At 36.2% G+C, this 16,959-nt stretch overlaps 1 protein-coding gene across 1 annotated transcript in view; it reads left to right on the forward strand.

Moving 5' to 3' along the window:
• Positions 1 to 10,199, forward strand: part of LOC138740031 (uncharacterized) — a 95,432-nt gene extending 85,233 nt beyond the window's left edge. The window contains exons 11-18 of the mRNA XM_069892475.1: positions 2,812 to 3,044; positions 3,355 to 3,503; positions 3,596 to 3,721; positions 3,892 to 4,053; positions 5,692 to 5,832; positions 8,686 to 8,845; positions 9,864 to 9,967; positions 10,096 to 10,199. Coding sequence (XP_069748576.1) covers positions 2,812 to 3,044; positions 3,355 to 3,503; positions 3,596 to 3,721; positions 3,892 to 4,053; positions 5,692 to 5,832; positions 8,686 to 8,845; positions 9,864 to 9,967; positions 10,096 to 10,199 — 1,179 coding nt within the window. The remainder of the gene's footprint in view (positions 1 to 2,811; positions 3,045 to 3,354; positions 3,504 to 3,595; positions 3,722 to 3,891; positions 4,054 to 5,691; positions 5,833 to 8,685; positions 8,846 to 9,863; positions 9,968 to 10,095) is intronic.
• Positions 10,200 to 16,959: the final 6,760 nt, after the last annotated feature.

Raw genomic sequence — 16,959 nt, forward strand, 5'->3', positions numbered from 1 at the left:
TTGTTCCCGTTTCCTTCTTACAGCAAAAACATCTGTCTGATACTGTTGGGTCCCATTTATTTAACTTTTGTGGCATGATATATAGCCTGTGTAACCACTTATATTGTATCAGGCGTAACCTCATGTTTATTGTATTTCTCATGGTTCTGGAGCATAGCTTTTCCCATCTTTCATTTTTTATCTTTATGGGAGAAGGTATCAGAACATATACTTTATAAGTGGGATGAAAAACTGGTGCAATATAGAAGTTTACCAGTACTGCACCATCTGGTCAACATTTGGAAGAAGATTCACGTAGAAAGGAAAAAAACAAATTATCAACTACCAAAATTATTATTAATGCAAAATTAACTAATCCCTTTCACAATAGATAACCTTTCCTTTAGAGAATGGGAGAGAAAATGGATCAAAAGAATAGAAAATTGTTTTTTGGGAAATAATTTATAATCTTTTGAACAAATGAAGTACAAATATGGAATAACTCACGGTACAATGTTTGCATACCACCAACTGAAAATCTACTTAAAGGACAAATTGGGAAGCAGGCTGAGGTTACCAGAAGGAAGCAGGTTGGAATATGTGATTACAGACACAATGATAATTAAAAGATTTATAACAAACATAAACAACCCATCCTGGAACTTCCATTTGTTTTCCATAGTAACCTAGATTGTATCTCTCCACATAGTCTTGCTACAATTTATAATGTTATTGAATAATCATCCTAATACTACCCATTACAAGAGATTATATATACTATATCTGGAAATGAATGAATTTTTTTATTATAATTGATAATGCTTTTAAATACACTTCAAAAGTATATGGGACAATATGCATAAAGTAAAATTTTAATAAGTCAGGACCTCTGTAACCACCCTGTATATCAATGGTGATATCTGCGATGTCACCTGGTCTCATCCTCAAATTGGAAATATAATCAACTTTACGTAATCTTCATGCCTCATTTATCTCCATGCATTGCAGCTTCCTTATCTTTTCTACCTTCTTTGCAGGGGTTTGTCTGTTAAACAAGATTCTCTTTCAACTGCTATTGTACTCCATTTTCCCAGTCTCCTTTCCCTGTTACATCTGTTCTGAAGACACCATAGGAAGAACATCCAGTAAGTTTTACTGATTTTTAGCCAAGCATTTCTATCCCATGAAACCTTCACTTAGTTGGCAGAGCCTTTATTTCATTTTCATCACTGCAACTCATTATAATGATAACAAGAATAAGAATAATGAAAATAATAATTATCCCTTCCTCCCTATGCCAGAAATGAAATTAGGTTCTCTTTCCAGCAATCAACCTCCAGTTTCAATGGACCACTTTCTCCCATTTTTTTCCCCTCAGAAATATCTTCCTCTCTTTCCTTCTATGGCAGCATTTTACTGAAACTCTTCCCTCAGAAATAAACTGGACTGTCCTTCAAATACACCCAATAGCTAACATCTTCCTGGAAAATGTAACACGTGTCCTTTTAGCTCCATGCGCCAAAGCCTTGACATTGCCAGAAGGTATTTCCAGGTGAACCAGTGCTTTACAAAATAAGTACTTCATCTGGAAAATTGAAAAGTCCGTCATTTTATTCCTTCAACCAACTCCCACTCTAATATATGAGTCCTCAGTATCCTATATTTTTACAGTGAAACTCAGGGGAAGTATCAGGTTTCAGCCTTTACAGCATTAAATTCAACAATATCAGACTATGATCTATGCTTCCACTCCGTCAGAAACCTGTTCAAATGCAGCTGCTGTCATCATGAGTTTCTCTCATCTCTCTTCAAGAATGTTTGGCTCTTGTATTAAATTTTATATGTTTACGGTATTTAGCTTTTATATCAGTTTAGTATTGTCTTCACATTTGAATCAAGACACATGGTATAGAAATGGCTAGATATGGTCCATTTGGTGAAGTTCCATTTCTGCTCATGTGCCACACTGCCAAATTGGTAACTCATTTATTTCAGAGTTTTTCAGAGTTGAGGTAATTTTGGTATTGAGAAAACATTTTTTATTGACTTCCCAGCATTTTAGTGTTGGAAGTAAGATTCTGAATGAATGGCTCAAGGTCAATGTTGTTTCTCAAAAACAGACTGGCTTAACAAAACCAATGGTATCTGAAAGAAGGAATTCTAATAAAAAGTTCTTGCTCTGAAACATATTTCCAATTTTAAATGAAAAATATAACACCCATCTGCTAACTTTACTGAACACTGAGATACCCAATAAACTAATTGTCCCATTTTGCTAACGATAATGCTGAGATTGAAGTCTCTCTTCCATTGCTCACTACATGCGTTAAAATAACACTATTTTAACATCAAAAATAACTTGCAAATTCATGATGCTTCTGATTGCAAGCTATCAGAGAAGTTGGTGACAAAACCACAAGCAAAAAAAACATAACTCACCCCCTGTATATTGTAAGACAAGATAAGCCCTATAAAATTCAGCCGAAACAGACATACTCAGTTCATTCCAAGACTGACAGTGCCTGAAGATGAAATGCTTCAAGAATTCCATCCTTTTTGTTCTAGTTGATCTTGAACTTAATTTAGCTGCACCCCTCAGCTCTGAAACCAAGCAATTTAGAGAAAATGAATGGAATCAATACCAGGTATATTCAGAGATTTTCTCAAAACTTGTAGTTAAGTACAATGTATAAAACAAGTAATCAAATAAAATATAGAATGGCAAAATGACCAAAGTAATTCCTTCTGGACATTAAACTTAATATACAGGTAACCATATTTATATATGAGAAATTTTACTTGATGCAAGTTCTTCTTCCTTCTTTGATCTAGGTATATCTCAAAAACTTTTATAACATGACTGAATCAAATTGGAGAACAAATGGCATCAAGCTTGGACAGAAAATAAGAGAAATGCAAGAATTCTTTGGTCTACAGGTGACTGGGACATTGAACCACAAAACTCTGGAAGAGATGGGTAAGGACCGATGTGGAGTCCCAGACATGGAGCTGTTCACCTTCCTTCCGGATCAACCTCGGTGGTCACACAATACAATTACCTACAGGTACCTGTGCTGGCTGTGGCTACAAGAAGATTGGTGTTTCTATAATGAGGAATCCATAAGTCTTTAGGGCAGAATTATGCCATTTAGCCCATCGAGTCTGCCCCATCATTCGATCATGACAGATTTCTTCTCAACCCCATTCTCCCTTCTCCCCATAACCTTTGATACCCTTACTAATCAAGAACCTAGTAAACTTCACTTTAAATATAGCCAATGACTAGGCCTCCACAACTGACCAATGCACCAAATTAAACTGTTACCAAATCCATCTGAAAGTAATCCGAAAGTTCACTTCTTTCTTGCCTTACAGAATTGTGAACTACTCACCAGATGTGCAGGAACAAGAGACAGACACAGTTATCGCATTGGCTTTTAAAGTGTGGAGTGATGTTACTCCTCTGAACTTTGTTAGACTGACTGCTGGAGAAGCTGACATCATGATACTGTTCATGCGGGGCAGTGAGTTCAGTGATTCAACAATTCTTGGGTTTTACTTTTGGATATATTAAAATGTAAATGCTGTTTACCACTCCTGTGCTCTCTATTCCCAGGTCATGGAGACTTTCAGAAATTTGATGGACAGGGTGGGGTCTTAGCTCACGCATTTGGTCCTGGATCGGGAATCGGTGGTGATGTTCATTTTGATGTCGACGAAAGGTGGACATTATCCAGTGATGGTAAGGAGGTTGTAATGTCTCAAGAAGGTTTAACTCTTTAAAAATGTCTTAATGTTGGATTAAAGAACCTATTAAAAATGAAGAAGTCACGACATAAAATAGTTTATAAAGTCAATTCGTATATAATGTTAAAAGTTAAAACTAATTGTCTTGCATACTCATCTTTACAGGAATCAACTTGTTCCTTGTTGCGGCTCATGAATTTGGACATGCTCTGGGTCTGGGCCACTCAAAAGATAGATCTGCTCTGATGTTCCCCACCTATTCGTATATCAATACCAATGGACTTCGTCTCCCAGCCGACGATGTTAGAGGAATCCAGATTTTATATGGTACATTGAAGATATAACAAAGTTTGTTAATAAAGAGGTTTCTGAGCTTCACATTGGAGAAAACTATGAATAAATTTGTCAGAATTACAAAATAACAGGTAACAATATAAAGGAGATTTTTAGACAAATTTTCAACAACTTGGGTAGTTTTTACGATCAGCATTCCAGGCAGTGAAACAGAGTATGGGTGTCTCAATAACATAAAACAACATGAAAATAGCCTCCCACTTCCCTAATGCTGAGATAATTTGCATCTTCCAATCATTTGATAATTTGACAGATGCTCCAAACAATTTGCAGCTAAAACCTTGCCAGCATTTGGGTTCTAATAAATGACTGTGTTCTGATAAATTGATAACTTTGTCCTATCATCAGTCAGAATGTTTAGATGTCATATCAGGTCCTTTGGGAACAAGAAACCTCAGCTCAGTCATTGAATTTTACAAAATTTTAGTCTATTTAGCCCATTGTGAGATGTTGACTTTTGCAAAGCTGCTGCAGAATCCCATCCACCCTGGGGAGTTAGCATCATTCTATTGCCCATTAAGATGTCCTCATTCATTTTAAAATCAATACTTACTGCTGTTTTATCTTTCTGTTGAGCACTAAAATGACTTCTTCCATGTTTTAGGAGCCCGTCGTGATCCAAAACAAACACAATCACATCCAAAACCGATCAAACCTTCTGATAGATGCCATCCTCAAATGTCATTTGATGCAATTACCAGTCTACGAGATGAAGTCTGGTTCTTTAAAGATGGGTATGAACTACATTATGTTTCCCTTTTATGTTACTTATTTTACTGTGGAGATTTCCACATAATAATTAATTCAATTATTATGGCAATTAGAAATCCTGTCACTAGAGTGGATTAGTAAATATATTGATACATTATATCATTGAAATTATTGAGGATGGGGGATCTATTGTGACAGAGGGACTAAAGGAAATAATTGTAAATCGAGAAGTTGTATTAGTTAAATTGCAGGGATTAAAGGCGGATAAATCCACAGGGCTGGATAGTCTGCATCCGAGAGTGCTGAAGGAAGTAGCCCAGGAAATAATGGATGCGTTGGTGATAATGTTTCGAACCTCTTTGGATACTGGATTAGTTCCTGAAGATTGGAGGGTGGCCAATGTAACCCCACTCTTTAAGAAGGGAGGGAGAGAGAAAAATCGGGAAACTACAGACCAGTTAGCCTGACAAGATGTTAGAATCGGTTATTAAAGATGCAATTGCAGTACATTTGGAAAGTAGTGGCATCATCACACAGAATCAGCATGGTTTTGTGAAGGGGAAATCATGTCTGACGAATCTAATAGAGTTTATTGAGGGTGTAACCAGTAGAGTGGATAGGGGAGAACCAGTAGATGTGGTATATCTGGACTTTAGTAAGGCATTTGATAAGGTTCTGCACAGATGACTAGCATATAAGCTTAAAGAGGTATGGTATTAAGGTGGATAGAGAATTGGTTGAGGGACAGAAAGCAAAGAGTAGGAGTAAATGGGTTCTTTTCAGAATGGCAGCCAGTGACTAGAGGGGTACTGCAGGGCTCAGTGCTGGGGCTGCAGTTCTTTACAATATATATCAACAACTTAGATGTGGGAATCGATAACAGTGTCTTGAAATTTCCAGATGATACGAAGTTGGGTGGCAGGGTTAGCTGTGTGGAGGATGCTAGGAGAGTACAGGGTGATTTGTACAAGTTAGGCAAGTGGGCAAGGACGTGGCAGATGCATTTTAACGTGGATAAATGTGAAGTTATCCACTTTGGAGGTAAGAACAGGAAAGAGGATTATTATTTAAATGGTATCTGTTTAGGAAAAGGGGAGATGCAGTGAGACTTGGGTGTTGCTATGCATCAGTTGTTGAAAGTTGGTGTGAAGTGCAGCAGGTGGTGAGGAGGCCGATTAGTATGTTGGTGTTCATAGTGAAAGGATTTGAGTACAGGAGTAGGGAGATCCTGCTGCAACTGTACAGGGCCTTGGTCAGACCACACTTGGAGAACTGTGTGCAGTTTTGGTCACCTTATCTGAGAAAGGATATCCTTGCCTTGGAGGGGGTGCAGAGAAGGTTCACTAGGCTGATACCGGGGATGGAGGGACTCGCATATGAAGAAAGGTTGGATAGACTAGGCTTGTATTCTCTGGAATTTAGAAGATTGAGGGGGGGATCTTATAGAAACATAAAATTCTTAAGGGTTTAGACAGGCTAGACGCAGGAAAGTTGTTTCCAATGCTGGAAAAAACCAGAACCAGGGGCCATAGTTTAAGGATAAGGGGGGAAGTGTTTTAGGACTGAGATGAGGAAAAATTTCTTCTCTGAGAGAGTGGTAAATGTGTGCAATTCTTTGCCACAGGAAGTAGTTGAGGCCGGTTCCCTGTCAGTATTTAAGTGTAGGATAGATTTGGCCCTTGTGGCCAAGGGGATTAGGGAGTATGGGGAGAAAGCAGGAACCGGGTACTGATCAGCCATGATCATAATGAATGGTGGAGTAGACTTGAAAGGCCAAATGGCCTACTCCTGCACCTATTTTCTATGTTTCTATGAATGCAAAGAAACCATTTCTAAACTCAGCTGCAACCAAACATGAGAAACACAGGATTATGGATCTCTATTGTACTACTTGGTCTAATTCTAGTGGAAAATTCTCAGCAGATTGTTGTAATGAGATATTAGGAAAGTAGAAAACTATTTATTAAATCGAAACAATCTTTCTTTTATTGCACACTTTTAACGAATCATTTTCAAAGATGGTAACAGTTAATAACATACAGAAAAGCATTAAATTGCATTAGATGCAGCCCAATGTATACATCAGATCTTTCCATCAAGCTGATATAATTAATCAATAAGGAATAATAAAAACATTGGTGCAAAAATAACACCATACGGTGCTGCTGCAGGTACTGTAACTGGCGTGATCTGAGTTTGGGTACTGTCACTGAGGAGTTTGCACATTCTAGTTTCTTCCCAAAGATCTCCAGGTTGATAGGTTAATTGGCTATTATAAGTTGGTCCTAAGTATGTACCTAGTGGGAAAATTGGGGGCATTAATGGTCGTGCATGAGAAAATTGGCCATGGGGAAATAAGTGGAGGAATGAGATAAATGGGATTACTCTGAGAGTTGGAAAACCAGTGATCTGAAGAACTTTTACATCATCAAAAACAAATCAAAAGAATAAAAAATACACTGCAGCCGTTTTATTCAAATCTTGGATTAAATTGTTTTACTTCTTGGGTAATAAGAAGTATTGTACATTCTATATTTCTTTATTCTGGAATGAGAATATTTCTTAAATGATAAAAGCAACCTTCTCTTCTTTAGAATCGTTTGGCGAAAACACCCTTGGAGCTCAAATGTGACTTCAATACCAATCAAGAATATTTTTCCAAACATTCAGTCTGTCGATGCTGCTTTTGAATTAAAGAATAAGGATTTGGCTCTTTTTTTCAAAGGTTCCTGAGATTTTATTACTTCATTCATTTTAAAGGGGAAGGCATAAAAATAGATGACAGCAAAAAGTTCTCTGGATTGCAGCTAACCAACCTTGAATGAAATATTTTCTTGTTACTTTGTGTGTAGGAGCACCCACTGGCTTGAATAATTTATGGCATACAGAGAAGGGCGGGGTGGGGGGGTGGTGTTTGTGGAAATCTATGGATGCTCTGCCGATGATCTTTCCTGGAGCCTCCGTGTTGATGCATTCACAAAGAAGGCTCGCCAGTGGCTATCCTTTGTGATGTGTCTGAAGAGGTTTCGTATGTCACCGAAAATTCTCATAAACTTCTACAGGTGTACTTTGGAGAGCATTCTGGCTGTTGCATCACTGCCTGGTATGAAAGCACCAACTCTCAGGACAAGAATAAGCTCCAGAGGGTTGTTAACTCTGCCTGCGACATCACAGGCTCCAGACTTCACCCCATCGAGGACATCTACATGAGGCAGTGTCTTCAAAAAGCAGCCTCTATCCTTAAAGATCCCCATCACCCAGGCCATGCCCTCTTCATTCTGCTACCATTGGGGAAAAGGTGCAGAACCATAAAGATGAGCACTCAGTGGCACAAGGACAGCTTCTTCCCCACTGCCATCAGATTCCTGAATAATCAATGAACCAAAGACACTGCCTTGCTTTTCGTGCTCTATTATTTTTATTATTATTTTATTTTATAGTAATGCCATAAGAAGGTTATAATATTTATGTTTGCACTATGATGCTGGCGCAAAACACTGAATTTCATGACTTGTTTATGATAATAAATCCTGATTCTGATAGAAGAATACCAGAATTTAAGAAATTGAAGCAAAAGTAGGTCATTGGGTCATATGCCTGCTCTGGCTCTCATTAAAATCATGACTAATTTTAAACCTCAATTTTCACTTTCTTGCATAAATCCCACATTCTTCAATATCCACAATATCTAAGATTGTAAAACATTTCTGTAACAGTCAATGCAAAGCATTCAAAATTTTTATTTGAGCTGTTGAAATGAAGTTTGCTTCCCTTTAGTTTTCTGATATTGTATATGAAGTATGGAATGAAAACCTGCTATATCTATTTCATAATTTTTAAGCATTTTTTAATTATATCTCTTATCTTCACTAACTCATTATTAAAATTCCATAGGATCTCAGTACTGGTTAATTAGAGGATTCAGGACTTTGGTAAAGCATCCAAGGAGCATCAGATTTATGGGATTTTCAAGATCTGTAACACACATAGATGCCGCCGTTTATATCAAGGAAAGAAAAAGAGCGTTATTCTTTGTGGGAGGAAAATACTGGAGGTATTGTTCTGTGATATTTCTCCTCAAAATTAAAAAAATAAATTTTAGTGTCACATCAGTCTTATTAGAACTCTTTAAAACTTAAAATGTTATAGACTGAAAAGAAGTAACATTAATGGGCCTCTTTGATTCTTAGTGTGACAGAGTATTCAGAGGTTGTTTGGGAGGAATTGCTAGAGCGACTTGCACACACACATTTTAAAACACAGAATTGTTGCAGGACTTTTTCTGGAGTGCTTTTCGCAAAAGAGCAACAGTTATCACAATACAGCTTGCCTGGGAGAGCATGTGATTTTTGCAGGGAGACAGAACAGTTTTGCTCTCAGAGAGGGAGGGTGTGAAAACAGAGAGAAAGGAGACAGAAATCAGTTCCAGAAGGACAAAGCTGGCAAACTTTTGGAAGACTGTCTGGTCAAAGGAGAAGGCTGTCTGTCTGAAAGATGACCTGAAAGAAAGAGGATCATCTGGAGAACCCTGGAGGGGGCAAGTTTTGTCAGCAAAGCTGATTGGAAAGGAATCAGTTGTAGATGGCCTGGAAAAGGAATCTCTCTCTGAAAACCAGCAAGAACCTTCCTGAATGGTAACCATTTTCCTGTTAAGCACCAAAGACTTTGTTAATGCTAACTTCTGTGCACAGTACAAGAATTGCCTGCAACCAGTGAGATTGGTCTGTGATCCAAAGAACTTTTCTAATCTTAAATACACATTACACACACCTGCGCTTAGTATTAGAGGGGGGATTAAGTAGATTAGGTAGGTTAAGTAATAAGTTAAAGCTTAATTCTATTTTCTTGTTCAAATATAATTAAAAACTACTTTTGTTTAAGTAACCCTGTGTTGTGGTGCATATCTATTGCTGCCGGTTTTTGGGGTCCTCTGGATTCTATAACATTGGAGAGGATACTCTAATATATGCTATATAGTATTAATTTATAGGGAATGCATACTGTATATGCTTACAAGATACCTTAATTTTAATATCAACTTGAAATAATTGCATTTATTCTCTTTTGTTTAGTTATAATTTGCAGAGTAGACAAATGGAGAAAGGCTATCCAAGGAGGATAAATGATGACTTTCCTGGAATAGGGAATAAAGTCGATGCAGCTTTTCAAAACTCAGGTAAGTAATGAAAAAAATCGCAGAAGGATGAATATTCAAAGCTTTCAAAACATGCTTTTGATTTACACTATGTTCATATTATATTATTTAAATATGGTAATTATTCAAATTTGTTTTTTTTTGTCGAGGTTACCTCTACCTGTCAAATGGACCAATACAATATGAATATGACTACAGGAACAAAGAAGTTATCCATGTTTTGAAAACATCTAGCTGGTTAAATTGTGATTAATTTACAAACGTTTGCCTTACAAACTGCCTAACATTTCACTTTCAGAATAGCGTGTCCTTTAATGCCAGATGTCTTTTTTAAAAATTACTTACTCTGCTGTCAAAAACTTCTTAGTAATTCAGATTTTCAAATACTTTGAAAACAGTTTTTAATGTCCTTCGGTGATGATTAATATTATTTTAAAATGTGAAATATAGAAAGCATAATTTTGACACCAAAATGTGGATTGTGTCTGCTTAGAATACAGTGTTATTATGCTTGTCTTCAATCATTTAAATAATTTGCCATTATTAGAGCTTGCTTAATATCTTTTGGTGTTTATTTAATCATTTGCAGAACAATTATTCACTTTTCTGTACTTGTCACAACCAATGACTACTTCAATATCTGACCAGAAGTTGCTATAATTGCTGAACGAGCAAACTGAAAGATTCAGATTAAACATATTTTCTGTCTGATAATTTTACATAGTTATTACTGTTCAACAACTTTTGTGTTTATTTCTTATTTTTCTGAATCATTTACAATGAATGCATAAATCTACAAATTTTACTAGTGTATTTATTGCATCTTAGTTTTCACTCTTCTGTATCATCATGAATCATGTTATTTCAGGACACTATTAGTTAATTATCCAGCTATGGTGATAATTGGGATGGAAAAAAATATTAAGTTTAGGTCCTAAGAAGGGTCTGCATTTATACTCTCTACACTAGTCAGTGCGTTAATATTAAAAATTCTTATTTGACAAGATTGTTGTAAGGATGGTGTTTTCCCTGATTGGAGTTCTAGGACCGTTTGGAACGGAGATATGAAGGCATTTCGTTGTCTAGAAGCAATGAATCTACCCAAGAAGTCTGTAAAAATCAACTTGTTGTTTCAAGGCAGTCATTGATAGATTGTTTTGGATATTAAGTGACTTATAGAATAAGATGTACTTACAGAAATGTTGTGCTGAGGTATAAAATCAGCAAAGATCTAATTGAATGATAAGAGGTCAATAGGCTACTCCTGCTTCTACTCATTAATGTCTACTCCTGAATAAATTATTCTGCCAACTGATCTAAACAGGCAAAACCCAAGTGTCGAATCTTTGCCTCCCAGACGTTGCATTACAGGAGATATTGATGTGCTCAACTTCCCTCGTCTCCAATGATGACGTACTTAGAAACATTTGCTTTTCTTAATCGAGCTAGCATCTGACAATTCCCCATACCATTTGGTACTACTATCGGGATGATGGCGTGTGTATTCAGGGGGTATAAATTAAATGGCATGGCATTGAATAGTTTAGTTGATGTTGTCAGGTCAGAGGTCAAAATAGTGCACTATTAAGCCACATTATTGTTTGCCAAACTGGTCAATATAAAGCTATATTTTTCAATTGAAACCATCATCTTAGACTTCTAATAGGTTCCCTGGTCAATTCTTTCAATCCCACCCACATTTCCACCTACTTTGGAACTTCTCATTATAATAGCAGAAAGTGAAAAACTTGTCTCTGCATATCCTGTCTCACCTCCATCCAAAACCACGAACAGATCTTTCAAGCAAAGCAGAACTTTACTGAAAATGGTATCATCTAATCTACTGTATGTGGTGTATTCAGAATGTCCTCCTCCACATATTTCAGATCTTATCTCTTTGAACAAATGATTTAATTATCTTCAAGGTCTCCTGACAGTCTGCGACCAACAAAAGACAACTGCATCTCTTGGCCTCATGGTGGAAGTTGGATAATGTCTATTGATTCATATGCATCCCTGGGCCCCATAGTGTAAATTTAGATAATGTCTTCCTATTCAACTGCATCCTGGGCCCCATAGTGGAATTGAGGTTATGTCTTCAGATGCAACTGCATCCCTTCTTGCATCAGCTGGTCTAGGGCCCCATGGTGGAATTTACATTATGTCTTCTGATGTAACTGCATCCCTTCTTTCATAAGCTAGTCTAAATCCTCCATTACAGTAAATTTAAATTATCCAAAAATAAATCAATTTGATCAATATCTTGACTACCTTCTGATATATACAGATTTTCATAAAATTTTAAAAATTCATCATTAATATCTTTTTATTTATAAGTAATTTCTCCATTCTTCCTAATAGCATTAATTGTCCTCGATACTTGCTCAGTTTTTAAGTTGCCATGCCAAAATCTTGTGTTCTCTTTCTCCCAATTCATAATAACATTGCTTAGATCTCAGTATCAATTTCTCATATTGTAATACCAATATGTTTGTAAATTATTGTAGCATAATTTCAATTTAGATAACTATAATCTTATCATCTTCTGTACATTTTTTTCTGTAACTTTTTCTCCAGACCTTCAATTTCTTTCTCCAAATTTGAACTTTCTAGCTGATACTGTTTTTTTTTATTTTTTGTTGTATGACTAATAATTAATCCTCTTAAATATGCTTTTAAAGCATCCCACAAAACAAACTTACTTTGAATTGAATTTTGATTCATTTGTAAATAAAAATTAATTTGATCTCTTATATATTTAACAAAATCTGGTCTTTTCGATAACATTTCATTGAGCCTCCATCGATAAGCTGTCTCTACCAATTCAGTACCTAAACATCTAATTAACAATAATGAATGATCTGACAATAATCTACTTTTATATTCTGCTAAATTAAATCTATCTTGTAAATATGCAGAAATCAAAAATAAATCTATTCCAGAAAAAGAATTATGTCGAGTTGAATAAAATGAATAATCTTTTTTTGTTGGATTTAATTTACTCCAAATTTCCACTAAATTCAAATCCTTCATCATTTCAAGCAATCTTTTCACCATCTTAGACCTTCTAACAATTTTTGGAGATTTGTCCAACAATGGGTCCAAAGAGCAATTAAAATCCCCTCCCATCAATATATTCCCATTTGATTGATTCAGATTTAAAAATGCCTCTGAAATAAAAGCCTCATCATCATCATTTGGTGAATAAACATTCATTAAAGTCCAACTTTCAGAATTTTTTTTTACAGTTAACAATTAACACTCTTCCCGCATTTGCAAAAAAAAATGTACCGTGAAAGATATTTTCTTATTAACTAAAATCGCCACCCCCAGCTTTAGGATTAAATGAAAATGAAATTTCATATCCAACCCAATCTTTTTTAATTTTAAATGTTCTTTTTCTGTTTAATGAGTTTCTTGCAAAAATGCTATATCTACTTTTAATTTCTTGATATAATCTAAAATACATTTCCTCTTTATCAGATGATTTAACCCCTTAACATTAAAAGTTGCAAAATTTAAATTACTCATTAAAATCTATATAATGGCACAACTTACTTTAAAAAAAAAAGCCCTTAAACAAAAAAAACCCTCTCTAAAAAAAACCCTTAAACCAACCCCCCCCCCATCAAAAAACCTGCAAAGCAGTAATCCCCTTATTAACCGGGTGCAGTTAATACTAACAGTGGCTGATAACTTTGGATTTAGCTGGGATAGCATCCTCTCCCCAGTCAGAGAGCAAAGAATTATTGAATGCTTCCGGAATTTTTTCTTGCAAATCCATCAATTGTTAAACTTCCAGTTTCTTCTCAACTTTCCCATTTCCAGCTTTATCCAGCACCACCAATGGTTTCAACGTGAATTAATGTGTCAACTTAGAATCTGGTAAAGAATTAGCAAAAGTTAAAGCTGAGATTGGTATGCCCATAAAATATTTTTTAAATTGCTGGATATCTAAAAGTAGATCTATAGCCTATTATGAATAAGACAGTTTTAGCAGGATTAAATACTTTCCGTTTCATAACTACCTTCTGACTCAAATCCACATTTAAAAAAAAACTCACTATTTTGAATTACCATTGGACCATTCATACGTGCCCGTAACACCGCTGGACACAAAATCATCTCAATCTTGATACCTCAAACACCTCACTAAAACAGCTCTAGTTGGTTGCCCTGGTAATGGTTTTTTACTTAATGCACAATGTGCTCTATCTAACTCCAAACCTTCCGGAAAATACTCTGGACCAAATACTTCAACAATCCATTCTTTAAAAAAAACTTTGTAGGACTTACTCCCTCAAAGCCTTCTGGTAACCCCACTATTTTTATATTATTCCACCGACTTTGATTTTCTAACGAATCCATCTTCTGTAAAAAATAATTCTTCTCAATCTGCCATCCGGCAACTGCTCCTTCCACTTGATCCACTCTATCTTCCATATTTTTAATTTTGTTTTCGACTTTATCCACCGCTGTCAGACATTTACTAGCATCACTTTCATTGAAGCAATTTCATGAAACATATCAGTAATTTTAAGTCTAATATCAGAAGGTTGTTGGTCAACATTTAGTAGAAACATAATCCATCAAACTCTCATTTTGTTTTGTTGTAGCTTCCAACATTATCATTATGTCAGAAGGGGGCATAGGACTCAGTGCTGGGAGACTTATATGGTGAAGGTACTTTCAAGAATGTTGGGGTACCTTCCACTTTAGCTGCAGCTACCAATAATTAATTGTCTTCTGCTTCCAGGTAGTGTTCTAATTCTTCTTTAATCTCTTGATGTATCTCATCTTCTTGAACTTCTTCATGCTGGCTGCAGGTCTATTCCTCATTCATCATCGAGTTGAGCTCCTCAGGCCGATACTGAATGGCAGCCCCTGCAGCTCTCACCCATTTAAGAGTCTCGCGCATGCGCACCATTGCCCGCATCCCTGCAGCAACCGCATAGTGCTGGTAGGCCATCCCTGGCACGTCTCTCGCGCACTGCATTAAAGATGCAGTCGTAAGAGTTGTGTCACGTCTCCCCACCCCCCCCCACGTTCGGCCGTACTACTCGATACGCCCAATGCAGCTGATCCATGCACGTTGTAGGACTCCCTTAATGACATCAATGACACGACAGTGCTGGTGCCATCTTGCGTCAACCTGTGCGTAAAAGATGCCATCGCTGTAGCCAACCTTGCCGATATAGGTCACTGACTCTTCGGCTCCATCTCAACTTGAATTTGAGGCTTCAAATCTTCAGTGAGGCCTTTTTTTTCCCCAACTCTTCCAACTTCTTAAAATGTAATTTTTTCGAATGTTGAACTTGTTTTCTCTTAATCAATTTTATTCTCATAACATATACAGTCTTTTCATAAAGTTTTCAATCATATACTAAGTTTTTAAATTTGAGTTCTGAACTTTCTAGCTGAGGAGAGATATGCTCCCACGTCTTCACCCTACGCCATCTTTTCACACCCCCCCCGTACAGATGTTTGAACTTCAGGCAAATCCTGAGCATATTCTTCAGCCTGAACATAATTTGTAAAACACATTCTGCTGATCTGGCAAAAATATTTTTAATGTGGCTGGATAGCAAAGAACAAATCTATAACCTTTATCATACAAAGCCTTCTTAACCGGGTTAAACTTTTTTCTTCAGAAAAGCTCAACTCAGATCTGGATAAAAAAAATCTTATCCCTTTCATAATTCAAAGGTCCATATTCATTGGCTCTTTTCATCACCAAGTATCTTATCTATCTCCTGATAGTTTAAAAATCTAATCAAAATAGAACGAGGTTTCTGGTAAAGACTGGTTTTGGTCTCAGAACTCTATGGGCTCTTTCAATCAGAATTTTATCTTATCTTATTTTCTCCAAATATTTCTGGTATCTATTCTTGAAAAAAATTGGATCACACCTTGACCTTCTTTACTTTCAGATATCCCCATGATGTTTCTTCTACTCTAACTTTCCAAAATATCAACTTTCTGAAGCAATTTTTCATTCAGAGACCAAACCAATAAATAAATCTTCATTATCATTTGACCTTTCTGCAATATGTTGTTCTCGTTCAGTCATCTTGAATTTTCTCTTCCAATTTATCAACCCTCTGTGAAAAATTATTTATCAATTTAGTCCTATCAATTCTAACTTACTTTAATTCTACAGTTAAAAATTTAAAGTTACTTTCCAGTGCATCAGCGTTTATCAATATTAATCTCAATTTTGTCAATTTTCTTATTAAAAGTCTTTCCCTTACCTTTACATCCTTCTTCTTCTGAACTTGTCTCTTCTTCTTCACTTCCAGAGTTGCTGGAGTCCTCCTCAACAATGAATGTGCCTCCCTTTTGCTCAGAGATGGACACCAGATTGGCCCTTTAAAGGTTGTGGAGATTTTTTGTTCAAACTTTTTTCTGCAGCAGTGAGCACACACAACGTAGTTTTACTTTTTCTCACCATGTTTGCGGAGTGCTGTCTCCAGCAGGTCCAGATCGAACTTCAATGGCCTGCTTTGTCGACAAGGTAGGCCCGAGTTCTCTCTCCTTTCTCTCATCCCATTTTCCTTTTGGTGTAGTCTTTAGAACTTTTTCTTTCATCAGAGACTTCGTTTTTCTTTCTAATAGACACTTTAAAGTCACTTCAAAATAATTTTTATAACTTTAACTTTTCTTAATATTTACTTTTTTTTGTTAAATCCTTCAGGAGTCGGTAGGGTGTGTGGTGTTCCTCACAACATCACGTGACACCCACATGGGTTAATATGGTTACACAAATGATAAAATGTACAGAATAGATTAATCTGACATGGGCCAAACAGGCTAATTCAAGTTTAGGATCAGAAACTTTCTTAAGAATAAGTTTTCAAGCAAAATGGCAACACGTTAGAAATGAAAATAAAATGCTGAGGTGTCTGGAGTGAGTACAACTGGCTGAGTAAACAATGGCCCTTAGCCATTACTCTATTATAAGTCATCTTACAATTAAAAGAAGAATGATTGCTATATTAACCTGATCAAATTTG

Source organism: Narcine bancroftii, chromosome 7, assembly GCF_036971445.1.
Source record: "Narcine bancroftii isolate sNarBan1 chromosome 7, sNarBan1.hap1, whole genome shotgun sequence".
Classification (NCBI taxonomy): Eukaryota; Metazoa; Chordata; class Chondrichthyes; order Torpediniformes; family Narcinidae; genus Narcine; species Narcine bancroftii.